Here is a 13,616-nt window from a genome sequence, read left to right as displayed (position 1 = left end):
CATCTTGAGTTATAGTATGTATAGTTTTACTTTGAGAGAAAGTTGAGAGAAAGGATGATTGGAGAGATGGTGAAGGGGGAGGAAGGGAGAGAGAAAAGAGAATGGAGGAGAGGAATGAACAGAAAGGGAATGGGAGATAGAGCAGGAGGGAGGTAGGAATGAGATGGATAAAGAAAGAGAGGAGAGAGAGAGAGAGAGAGAGAGAGAGAGAGAGAGAGAGAACTAAAACCAACAAAGCATTCATTCAAACTAGCCAACAGAAAAATAGCATCTTGGCAACTTAATGAAGAATAAGCGGTGAGATTAGTTTACATAGCAGTAGATATGTTGTGGAGAATTATTCAATCTGTGCTTCACTTCCTGCTGGGTTAAATGTGAACTAAATTATTATTTTGCTTTTACACTTACACCCTTGTAGATTGTGAAAGCAGAGCTTTCTTTTTAATGTTTTCTGCATTATACCAAAAAAAATCTCCAACTCCATGCACTGCGCTAAACACAAAATCATTACTGCATTTGTTTAGCAATGATCCTAGGGCCACGGAATTTTAAACTATTTTAAAAGAAATGAATATAATTTTAAAAATTTATAGAACTTTTACAACTCTTACTATAAATATTTTCCATTTTGCCACACCATGATCACGATCACGATCACCCTGTTGTCGATTGCCTCGAGCAGGCACCAGTAACGTCTCCCACCTCCTAGCCCTGAGATTCTAAAAAGTGTCACATTCAAGGCTCTTTCAGGGTTAGGAGAATGAGACCCCTCATTGTTACTGGTATTTGGCATATTGGGTACACCACGGGAAGTTTACCAGACTCTTCCGTGTGGGCAGGTTACATTCGGTAGCCTGCCAAGTTGTCCAAAGCAAGAATGAGATAATTCACCACACCATATTCTGAAAATATTTGTCAGTGAAATATATACACATACATTAATTAAATAAACCTACCACTGTGCGAAAATAAGGACTATTTTTAATTATATATTTATTTACTTATTTTTCAAATTTTTATTAGTGAAACACCATGAGGTACAGTTGTGGACTTACAAGTTTTTGTGCTTGGGTTTCAGTTATACAATGATCACTCCCTTCACAAGTGCCCATTCTCTACCACCAGTGAACCCAGTATCCCTCCCACCCTCCCCATCCCATCCCGCCTTTGTGACAGGGCATTCTCTTTTGTTCTCTCTCTAAGTACTGTATTTAATTTAGAAAAGTTATCACAAATAGCAATCTCACTATAGCACAGCCCTGTCTAGCTCTTCCATATTTTGTTTTAACATACCTAATGGGTATGATAGCAATAAAAAATAGTGCCTGTTGTTGTATTAATCAGAAATTCTCATAATTCTTACCAAAGTGGCCTGTTCCATTAAACAAAACAAAACCCTCAGAAAACTTAGCCCACCTATCACTTTAACATAAAGACTTTTATCTTAGTTTCACACCAACAGAATCACTCCTATAATAAATTTCCTGTAGATTGAATCCTTCATCAATCATGAGACTATTTGAGGAGTAGTCCATGCCTATGGATAATCCATGCCAATCTTAATTCCTCTATTTACTCTACTTTGTGTTTTCCTTGATATGTATTATAAGATTTTAGTGAAGAAAGGAGAATTGGCAAAATCAAGGATAGATGAAAAAGATTGTTCTAAAGATGTAAGAATAGGAGACCAACACTGTCAACACTGTCATCCCATTGTTTATTGATTTTGCTCGAGCAGGCCCAGTAAAAACTCCATTTTGAGACTTCTTGTTACTGTGTTTGGCATATCGAATAAGTCACGGGTAGCTTGCCAGGCTTTGCCGTGCGGGCGAGATACTCTTGGTAGCTTACTGGGCTCTCTGAGAGGGGTGGAGGAATCGAACCCGGCTCGGCCAGCCTGGCTGCGCTCAAGGCAAACGCCCTACCACTGTGCTATCGCTCCAGCCCAAGAATAGGAGAACTACTCACAAAAAACATGGGCAGATTGGTAGGAATCCTTACTTTCACAGACAGCTAAGATGCAGCCCTAAGACAAAGGTAGTAAATAAGAACAGAGTAGAAATAAGAATAGAGATATGTTGAAATCAACAGAAGCCTACTCTGAAATGTTGTCTTTCAAGATCAGATAATGTGCTGCAGTGTTTAGGACCTCTTTGGCATCCAGTCAGATGTAAGCTTTGCCAAGTTTGTGCCTTTGAACATGTCACTTTTTCAGTGTTCTTCAAACCTTTACATCTGCAGACCTGCACCTATCTTGCTTACTGGTCCTTGAACTTCACTTAGAACCCAGGTGATAGATACTGGTTTTTTGAACCTTTCTGCACTTGTAGACCAGCACTCACCTGTGGATCAGTGGTTGAAGACTCCTGACAACCTATTTGCCTCAGCTTCTTCTGAGAACTGGGGACAAGAATAACAAAGCAGAAATAAACTAATATTTACAGAGCACATGGAACATTTGATACTAATAAGCATCACACAAGCACTTGTTTAATGTGTGACTAGTCAGAAAAGATCTGGTGAATTCCTAATAAGGACAATATATTAAAATATGTAAATTGAGTATTTAAAATAAAGCTTGATTGTTCATTTGTCCAGAATACAACTGTTCAAAGTTGAGTAAGTAGATGATTACTTATAGAATACCACAAAATAAATACTAAAATGCTTAGAGATAGATGATAACTTGTACAATTTTGTGGTTAACAAAAGAAAGTCAAAGTAGATAAAGTACTGACAGACCAGCTGTTTGGAGATCTCAGAAAGTTGTCATGATAAAATCATGTGATACTCAGTACATAGGTACTTTTCTCATTATTTCTTCATCTTCAAAATAAAACATAGATCCCAGTCATTTTTAGTAAGTATATATGAAAGCTACATTCCATATAAAAATGACAAGTTCATACATTATGCAGTGGAAGCAAATTTTTTTTACTATAATAAACTTTTCAAAATAATCAGGAAGGATCATATGCGGTAAAGCAGAAGAATGTGTGTATATCTGGAAGACTTTTAAGGTATTCTGGAAGTAAAACAAAGTCACCAAACTTGCAAATACCTTCTGTCTGACCACTTGTGTTGGTAATGTTGATCGGTATAAAAACAAATTTATCAAATGACCTTTTGCTATAGCCAGAGAACTGGGATGATTATAACGATTTGAGTGTTTTGAATATGACTTCATCAATGAATGATATACAGAAATCCATGAGACAAAAGCACAGGCATGAGCAGTATCTTAAAACTTGAATCTCTTGGGGTCTGGAACGATAGCATAGCAGGTAGGGTATTTGCCTTGTACAAGGCTGACCCGGGTTCGATTCCCAGCATCCCATATGGTCCCCTGAGCACCGCCAGGGGTAATTTCTGAGTGCAGAGCAAGGAGTAACCCCTGTGCATCAACGGTTATGAACTCAAAAAAGCAAAAAAAAAAAAACAACTTGAAACTCTAAGGTTTGCTGAAATGTTGTGCTCTATGAAAATCCATTATAACTTATATATTACTATGTTTCTATTTTATTCTCTTGAGACTTCACAGCTTAATAAGAAATTGAATGGAATTTGAAATGACAAGCCATAGGAGACACTTCCCATCCTGCAGCATGACATCATACACTAAGAAAGATGAAATAAGTGGGTGAAATTTGTTTTGAAGTTCAGTTGTTAAGCTCAACAAGGGCAGATTCTGTGTCTGTGTTCAACACTCACTAATGTTTGAATGCGCGAATCTAAATGTTCTACTCTTCTAGGTGAAAAAAGTTTTTTTGGTTTCTTTTTTTTTAATGGGGTTGTGCAATACCCAGCACACTCCAGGGCTACACCTGGTTCTGTCCTCAGGGGCTATGCCATGGAGTGCTCAGGGTACTATATATAGTGCTGAAATTCAAACCACTGTAGTAACTACAGTCACTTGCTAGGCAAACTCTTTAATCTTTATACTATCTCTATCCCCCTCCCCCAGTTAAAAATTTGTAAAGAAATTTATTTAATCTATCCTCTTCATTGAACAGCTGTCTATAAAGGGTTTTAGCAGGGTTATAGGTATCATTTCATTTTTAAAATGTTAACATCTATTCAAAGCTGATTTGTGACAGCCGGTTAAAGAAATTCCCATAGAATTTAAGACTAAATTTTTCAAAGGGTAGAAAAGAACATGTTTGAAAGGACCTAATAATAAATGGCAAGTAACTTATTCTGAAAAATAAGTTTTCAGAAGCTGCAAAACCACATATATTTATGTTTAGCAAGTATCTATAATACTTCATTTTAGCTTTAATTTTTTTTTTTCATTTATTTTATGGGGTGGGGTGCATGGCTCAGGGGATCCAAGATCATTCCCAACAATACTTGACCCAGCTATGCAGGACTGATAATTAGTGTTTGGACCTTGATGTGGTCCTGCTCTGGAACTGTGGTGATGAGGGCCCCCAAGTGCACATGCAGTGGTATTAAGGGAACTTACATATTTCTAAAGCTACATTTCAAATTATTCCTATATTGTTGAAAAATTATTACATTTATTGAAATGTAGCTAAAAATTATTTAGAATTATTTTCACTATGTGTAAAAAAGAATAACTATAGTAAGAAATAATCAGTTTCCTATACCCCGAGAGATCACTGTCACTGTCACTGTTCTCCTGTTGTTCATCGATTTTCCCGAGCGGGCCCAGTAACGTCTCCATCATGAGACTTTGTTGTTACTGTGTTTGGCATGTCGAACACATCACGGGTAGCTTGCCAGGCTCTGCCGTGAGGGCAAGATACTCTCAGTAGCTTGCCAGGCTCTCCGAGAGGGGCGGAGGAATCGAACTCGGGTCGGCCATGTTGGCTGCGTGCAAGGCAAACACCCTACCCACTGTGATATCGCTCCACCCTGAGAGATATTAATAGGAATATTATTTAGAACCAATTATAATTTTATTATTGCAATACTCTGTATAAAAATATAACAGGAGATTAAAAAGATTAAAAAGACAATATAGCAGTTAACATGCTTGCCTTGGACTCAGTAGACCCCCCCTCAATATTGCAAGTGGTTACCTAATCACTCTACCAGGAGTAATCCTTGAGCACAGAACCAGAAGTAAAGCCCTGATCCCTGCTGGAGATAGCCCCCAAACAAAAGAAAAAGTAACATGCAGTTTTAAAAAGTTGAAAATATTTATATCATAATAAATTTCCTTAGTAACTGTTTTGGGACTGAAGAAATTTAAGACACAGGAGCTATCATGAATTATAACATTCAGTATTTATTGGTTTATGATATATTTATGCATGAAATCATCCATTAAAAAAGATTTTGTCATGTTTTCTCTTTTTTGGTAGTTCATATGTGTAAAGTCGGTTAGCATCTGTCAACAGGAAGCTAAATATTTGCTATATTATAAGCCATTGTTTGAGTATTAAATAGCTCTTTAATTTCTTTAGATAGATTTGTAATTTTACATGCTTCACAGTAGTAAAAGAAACTTTTGCTAATAAATTTACTATTATTATTGATTGAAAATAAGACAATTCTTGTTGGTGAATCACTATTTATGCACTGTTCTCACATAGTACATACTTCACCACACATTTTTCCTATTTTCTAGTGCTCATGAAATTATAATTGGGACCAAGTTTTGAAATGTAATCTAGCCTAAATGTAAAATCTAATGTCCAATGACATGATTTTTTTTGTGAAAACACAAGCTATTTTTAAGGGTATTTTCTTATTTATTTATGAATAAATGTAGACATTTCCTAAGTTATTTGAGATGTTAGAACATTTGAACATTTTAATCAATTCATTTTTAGTTCATAGATATTCCTAGCTCCTGTTTTGGCAGTTTCTGATGACTTCAGCTTTTAAAAGTGCAAATATGATTCTCAGTAAAGTGTGAATGAAATAAGGTCTTGTAGTATATGAGGATTAATTTAGTTTGACCATTATTAAGTATGTAGTAAATTGTAATTAAGTGAACAGGTAATTAGCACTATCAGTTTTGTAATAATTCTTAATTGAATGCCTGCCATTCACAATAGTGGTAATCTATTTCATTATTCCATCCGAAGTATGGACTTTGGATAAAGTTTAAATTTAAATTTATACTATCTCCTAACTAAAGTTATTATTAATGCTTGAGAGCCAGAACCAAAAATTATTATTTGTGCTTTGCTGTGGAAATCAAGAATGTCATCTATGGTCAAAATTTATTCAGAAGCACTGAGATATTTTGTTTGTTTGTTTTAAGAGATTACAGGAATAAATAATTAAGTAGGGTAAAGATGTTGGCAAAAGTCCAAAATCTGAAGCCATTGTAACCATGTAGAACTGTGAACTCAAGGAAATAGCCTCTTCCAATCTCTATTAATAGGACACTCCAACATTTGTTGGAGTGCTGTGTATTTTTCTTTTTACATTTTTAAAATATTTACTATGAGTCTCTATTCCACTCATGCCATGATGGTTTTTTTGTTTAACTCTATAAATAAGTCGTTATAGTACTGAGAAGCAGCATTAATTTTCTAGGACTACTGTAACAAATAACAAATTGGGTAATGAAATAATAGATATTTATTCTTTAATAGTTCTGGAAGCCAGAGTTTAGAAATGAAATTGAAAGAGAGAGGAGAAAGATAGAGAAAGAGAGCAAGGGAGAAAAAGGAGGGGGGAGAGAGAGAGAGGGAGTGAGGGAGGGAGGGAGAGAGAGAGAGAACGAGCGCTTTTGGCACTTGCCTGACGTATAGCCAACCCTGGTTCTTCCCTCTGGCATCTTATATGGTCCCCCCAAGTACTTTTAGGAGTGATCACAGAGCAGGAATTTTAGTTCTGAATATAATCAGGTATAACCCCAAAAGAGCAACAATAACAACAAAATTAATCTAGAAATCAAGGTGTCAGTAGTCACATGGTCGCCAGAGGCTTCAGGAGATAAATCATTCTTTATCTCTTTCAGGGACTGGTGTCCTTCATTGTTACTTTGCTTTTGTTACATCACTATGTACTTTGTCTTTCTGGTCACATTTCCTCTTAGTCCTATCTTTTCTCCCTGCTTCACTCTTATAAGACTTTGTAATTTGCCTTAGGGCTCACCCAGATAATCCAGAATAAACTCCTCAAAATCCCTAATTTAACCATATAATTTGCCATACTATTCCTACGTTCAAGAAATTCTAGTGTCTCTTTGAGGGTTTGATCTTCAGCCTACCAAGGAAGCAAAATTCTAAGAATCCCTGTTGGAAAATATATGATATAAAAGTAACATACAGCTTGGGTTTAATAGACTAGGCATAAACTTAATTAAAATATGTTTAAAATATCAGATGCGATTAATTTTTAGAAGTCTCTCTCAAAGGATTTGGGGTAGAAATGCCCACTTTGGTTCTGGCATTTAGCTTTATAAAAACCAGAACTTGGACTGGATTTTTCAGTGGGCAGAGCACTTACCTTAGGCACTGAGGAACTAGCTTCAGTCTTTGGCCCCTGTATAGCTCCCTGAACACTGCAAGGTGTGTTCCAAAGCCCCCCAAACAAAAATAAATCACCAGGACACTTCAGGAACATATTTTTTAGAACAGCCTATGATCCTGGTGCCTTTGTGGAACTCTTACTTCTTCAGCTGCTGAGTTAGTAGGTCTGTGAAAAGACATAATCAAATTTTCTTGAGAATCCCAAGATTGTAGGAATAGTTCTTCTTTGTAGTTTTTACTACATAGAGTATTAAGATAAGATGTTTGTATAGCTTTAACTTTTGGTACTCTTTTGAGCTAGAATTTCTTTTCTGTAATGTCACTTGTAGTTTAAATTTCTTGGCTTTATGGTTTTCCACTGCCTTTTCACTTTTTTTGGTAAAAAAATTTTAGTGGCAGTGTGTTATATGTGTCAACATTTGAAAGAATAGCACAACTTAGTTAAATTAAATTATTAGATATTAAATCAATTAGAGCTCTCTAATCTAAGTGTCTAATGCTTGGTGCTACAAAATTATGCATTATGTAATAGATTAATTCACTGTACATATAAACCAGTGGATTTTCAGAAAATTTCTTATCTTTATTATAGACATTTTGTTAATATGCTTTTAAGTTCCAATTGCAGCTACCTTTTAGAAACTCATTTGTTAAATTCTTGTGCAACATATATTTTTAAAAGTCATACTATTGACTTTCTAATTATATTTCTCTTTAAGCCACACATTTTCCCTTTAAGACCACTAAATAGACCACTTCAACAGGTCGAATGCAGGTGTAATTCTGGCCATCTTCTGTTAGACCGCACATTAAAGAGGACTGCAAATATCTTACAGTACTGTTCTCACTATTTTTTTTATCAGAAGTTACTTTTATTGAAATGTTTAGTTGAATATGATATTTTTATGAAAATCATGGATTTCATAATTTTTCAAATTTATAGAATACATTGTGATGTGTATATTATATCTTATCAATCATGGGTGAAAGCATTTCATATATCAAAAGATATGTCACGGTCATGGTTCTCTCGTTCATCAGTTTGCTCGAGCGGGCCCAGTAACATCTCCAGCGTGAGACTTGTTGTTACTGTGTTTGGCATATTGAATACTTCACAGGTAGCTTGCCAGGCTTTGCTGTGTGGGCGAGATACTCTTGGTAGTTTGCGGGGCTCTCTGAGAGGGGCGGAGGAATCGAATTGGGCTCGCCCGGGCTGGCTGGGCGCAAGGCAAACGCCCTATCGCTGTGCGAGGTTCTTAAAACATCTAGGGGTGTGAAAAATCTGAGACTTAAAAAAAATCCTGACAGTTGCTGATTCAGAGGAATGATTCCAAATGGCATCCTGATTTCTAATTTTTGTTTGAGATAGTTATATGACTTAACATTGCCCTCCTCAAGTTCTTTACATCTTGTCACAAAAGGCAATGTTTCCTTTTTCCTTAACTGAGTGGGTAGTATTTCATTGTGTATATGTACCACAGTTTATTTCTTCACTCATTTGTGGGCATTTGAATTGTTTTAAGGTTTTGGCTATGCAGTAAACTAAGCATGCACACGTATTTTCAAATTATTGTCTATAGAGGCAAGACTTTACATTCCCACCAAAAATGTAGGAGGGTTTCTATTTCTCCATACCCCTGCCACTTGGGTGTGGTGTTTTTGATATAAACCGTATTCTCAGGTATGAAGTGGTATTTCATAGCCCTTGATTTGCATTTTCTGGATGATAAATGATCATGAGCATCTTTTCCCTGTGCCTATTCACCATTTTTTGTGTCTTCCTGCTAGTTTCTGTTCAGCCCTTTTCTCCATTTTTGGATGGTGTTGATTTCTGGTTGAGTTTCTAAGGGATTTATGTGTTTTGGATATTATTAGCCTTCTGTCATATGTATAGCTATAGTCCAATTTTTTTCCTCCTCTTCAAATGGGCTATCTTTTTGTTTTAGAAGTATTTCTTTTGCTGTGCAGAAATATTTTAATTTCATGTAATTCCATTTATTTATTTTTGCTTTAGTTTCTTTTGCTGTTAGCGTTGAATTCCTGAGTATATTATTGAAGCCAAAATAGCAAGAACAGTTTTGATGAAGTTTCTTCAACATATTTTCTGCATTTTTAGTATCACATATAAAATTTCATTCCACTTTGAGTTAATATTTGTGCATTGTATGAGATGGCAAGACAGTTTACATTCTGTGGTTTTAAAAATTGTATTTTGATAGCTTGGCGATACCATACCCAAATTTTAAAATATATACTTACTGATTTTTTTTTTTGGAGTTCAGCACTGTACTGTGTGTTCTTATAATTACGTTTATTTGTTGTTACTGTGTTTGGCTTTAAAGCTTTATCCTTGTCCTTTCATATCATTGACTTAAATTTATAGCATTGTATACAAGGTTATTTTCTCATTGGAAGCACTGTAGCACTGTCCTCCTGTTGTTCATTGATTTGCTTGAGCGGCCCCAGTAATGTCTCCTTTGTGAGACTTTGTTGTTACTGTGTTTGGCATATCAAATACGTCATGGGTAGCTTGCCAGGCTTTGCCATGCGGGCGAGGTACTCTCGGTAGCTTGCAGGGCTCTCCGAGAGGGATGGAGGAATCGAACTCGATTGGGTCAGCTGGGTTGGCTGCACGCAAGGCAAACGCCCTACCTGCTGTGCTATTGCTCCAGCCCATTGGAAGCACTAAATATTGCCAGTCCTGCTTAAATTGGTTATAGAATCATAGTTTAACATCAAAAATGTACCTTGCCTATTATAAGAAATGACAGTGATATTGGAAAAAGGAAACATATTGTCCCATTTATGATATGGTTTTTATTGAAATCCCTTGATATTTTGTGGATTATTTACAAAGACTTTTAAATTGCTGAAAATAATGTTGTAAAACTTTTGATAAAAAGAAAATCTGAACAAAATGTGTACTTAAGATGAATGATTTTCTGAAAAAATAGTGGTGTAAATGAAATATCAAAGTGAAATCATTCAAAACAAAACATGTTTGGAATTTTATTGAATATTAATTACATGCTTATGTACTTTTTTTTGTAAATTAAATTAAAAGAAAATTACCTAACTATATTTCTTAAGCTAGCATTTGCAGGGCTTTATATTATGCCAAAATTTATTTTTCACGTAAAAGCTGATGTTTATTTTTTCAACATTAACATGCATGCTTTTCTCATGCAGGAGAATATATAAAAAACTGGAGACCAAGATATTTCCTTTTGAAGACAGATGGCTCATTCATAGGATATAAAGAAAAACCTCAAGATGTGGATTTACCTTATCCCCTTAACAACTTTTCAGTGGCGAGTAAGTTTACTATAACTGTTGATTCACCTTTTTATTCATGCCTTTTTATTGGCATGTCCTTATGTCAGAAAATTGGAATGTCTACAAAAAAGTTTAGATTTTTGATGAATAGCAGAGAATTTTCAGATTTAATAGAATTTCAGTTTCATAGCATCAGTCTTATCAATAATATATTTTTTCATGATATAAGTGTTTGATATTTATTAGTTAGAATTTGAATATGATAAATGTGATAAATATAATTACTAAAGTATATATCTATACCTATGCATAAATATGTGTATGGATATGTAAAGTATATCTTTATACTTTACGTCTTTATAAAATGAAAACCAAAGATCTTTGAATTTAGTTGCCCCACTGAACTTGATAATAAGATGTTAAAATAGTTTATGCAATTATAAAATGTTTTTATCGTGATCTTAGCTCTTTTCTTTATTGATTGTATGATGAGAAACAAGCGAGTCATGTTAGAAATTATTTTGAGAGGAGATTTTATTTGTAGTAATTCTTCCTCAGGGATACCTAGCAAAATCTTTATATGTTAAACTTAATTAAAAGTTATGTTTTTGCTTGAATATAGCATGAAAATAACTGATGGTAATGATAATGGCAACAATTATAAACAAGCTCTTAAAGACTATTGAAGCTGCACAGTGAAAGGTTCTTTCTGTGTTAATTCAGAAGTAAAGTATATTAAAAGTTATGTTATGTAAAATAAACTAGTATAAGCCCTAAAGTATGTACAACTCAGATAAAAATCTTTAGATACTTTTAAGGTTTTTGCTTGTATTCTAGCTTCATTTGCAGAACATGAGGAAAACTGAAGCTAAAAAGTGCAGTAAAATAGCAATATAACAAATCCAAGATAACCAAAGTTCTTGAATATTACAAAAGTCACTTTGCAATATTATACACTGTTTTATACTTAAGTATAGTGTCCCAGCCTTTTACTATGAAGGCAATCTTGTCATTTTTTTTCTAAATAATACAAGCCAAAGGATTTGTGAAAACATTAAAATTGTAAGCATACCAATTTTTAAAGAAAAGTACCTTCTTAGAAGTGTATTCTTATGTATGAAATTCTGAGAAAATAAAAGGGAAATATTACATATTGAAATGGGAAAACATATATGTGTGTTTTTAGTTAAGGGGAAAAATTTCTACTACTCAAATGCTCATTATATTTATGTGGCTTTCTCTCAGCAGCAAATTATTTTTAAAATCCTGTCAAGTGAAATATCTTATATATTTTGTTTTGTCTAAAGAACACATTTTTATTATAGATATGTTGAGCGAGGATTTGCTTTAAAGTGATATAAATTGACTTCCAAAACATTAACAACATGTATTATTATATCCTACTTAAAACCAGTGGTTTCTTAATTTCTCTTACTCAAATACTATTGGTTTATCTGAAATAATTTATGAAAAGTACAGAACTCCTGTATCTGCTGATTAAAATGCAGCATTTTTTGACCTTATGAAATTTCACACCCCAACAAGTTTTAAAGACATACTGTATGTCACAGTCTGCCAACATCTGCTCTAACACTTCCACTGGCAGAGGCTGAAAAAATGCTGCACTCTTGGGGAGAGATTCTCTTTACTGACTGACAGTCAACTTATCCATGAAATAAATATTAGTTGACATCTGTAATCTTGGATTATCAAGTTGTTATAGATAGTTAATTCAAACTAGCAAGTAGAATTACAGACAACCTCATTAGTTTCCAGAAGTATTTTTAACACAGATCTCTCACTAAATAAACTTTGAAAATGGATTATTCTTAAAGCTTGATTTATTGCAACTTTAAATTTTATAAATAATAATTACTTGTAGAAATACTAAGTTTATTTAATGGAAACTGGTTGAAGGAATAATTCAGTTCTTATTTTCCATAAACCATGAGTATATATGTTCTTGGGCAGGTCACTCTCTGAAACTCTCTGGATTACAGTTCTTTTATCTGCACAGTGAGAACAATTGAATTCAATGACTCAACTAAAGCACATTTTTTTTTCTGATATTCTTTGGTTTTGTGAGATGGTACCCTTCAAGAGTAGGTAAATGTGTGCAATAGAAGTGAAAGACATTCCAGATATTGGGTAACAAAGAATGTTTTTAGGAGATATTTAGAAATGTTAACCATTAGAGTTAGAGAATTTCATCATACTAATAATTTCCCTTAAAATAATTGAAAAATAAGAGATTACCTAGTACTTCTAAATTATAATAGGAAACATTTTATATATATATATATTTTCTGTTGGTAACTGTAACATAATTTCCTTAGTTTAATTTTCTGATAATTGAAAATGTTACTTGAAATTTAATCTGAGTTTTAATGAAAATTAATAAAAATTGACATATTTTTATATGAAAAATTAGAATGTGAGAAACTTGAAGGACTTAAAATTGATTTTTCTAATATTTATTAATTTTTAAATTCCATCTCTATGGATTTTTAAATTTGTTAGTTTTTAAAATTTATAAAAAGATAGTCTGAATACAGTTTCCAATTCTCAGTCAACCAATTCTCAATCTGGAATCTAATCTTTTTTCAGTTCACTGATTGAAATCTTTATTAGTGTGGGGGTGAAGAGGGTTGGGTGAAGGGCGGTGTGGTGCCAGGAATTGAACCTGTATTGACTGCAGGTACGGCAAGTGCCTTAATGCCTGCATTATCTCTTCAGCCCTAAAACCACTAGTCACTTAGAATATTAGACATTTTTCAGTCTGTTTTTTTCTGGATTTGTGTCTGGACTACTGCTCTTACTATTGTACTTTAAAAACTACTTTCCATTTTAAGATGAATTCCCCATTGTGTTCTGGGAACTCTG

At 34.1% G+C, this 13,616-nt stretch overlaps 1 protein-coding gene across 4 annotated transcripts in view; it reads left to right on the top strand.

The window, feature by feature from the left end:
* AKT3 (AKT serine/threonine kinase 3) overlaps nt 1–13,616 on the top strand; it is a 349,070-nt gene that overhangs the window by 144,640 nt on the left and 190,814 nt on the right. For 2 of the 4 annotated variants that reach the window (XM_056107283.1, XM_056107275.1), the window contains one exon: nt 10,647–10,772. The exons of 1 other annotated variant lie outside the window; for it this stretch is intronic. Coding sequence is in view for 1 of the 3 variants with exons in the window: in XM_056107275.1 (XP_055963250.1) it covers nt 10,647–10,772 (126 nt within the window). In the remaining 2 variants the exon portion in view is untranslated. Of the gene's footprint in view, nt 1–10,645; nt 10,773–13,616 lie in introns of those variants that run through there. One more of the 4 variants, XM_056107297.1, reaches the window with a different exon arrangement.

Source organism: Sorex fumeus, unplaced genomic scaffold, assembly GCF_029834395.1.
Source record: "Sorex fumeus unplaced genomic scaffold, SorFum_2.1 ptg000007l, whole genome shotgun sequence".
Lineage (NCBI taxonomy): Eukaryota > Metazoa > Chordata > Mammalia > Eulipotyphla > Soricidae > Sorex > Sorex fumeus.
Note: the sequence above shows the minus strand (reverse complement) of the source record. Positions and strands in the feature narration are given on the sequence as shown.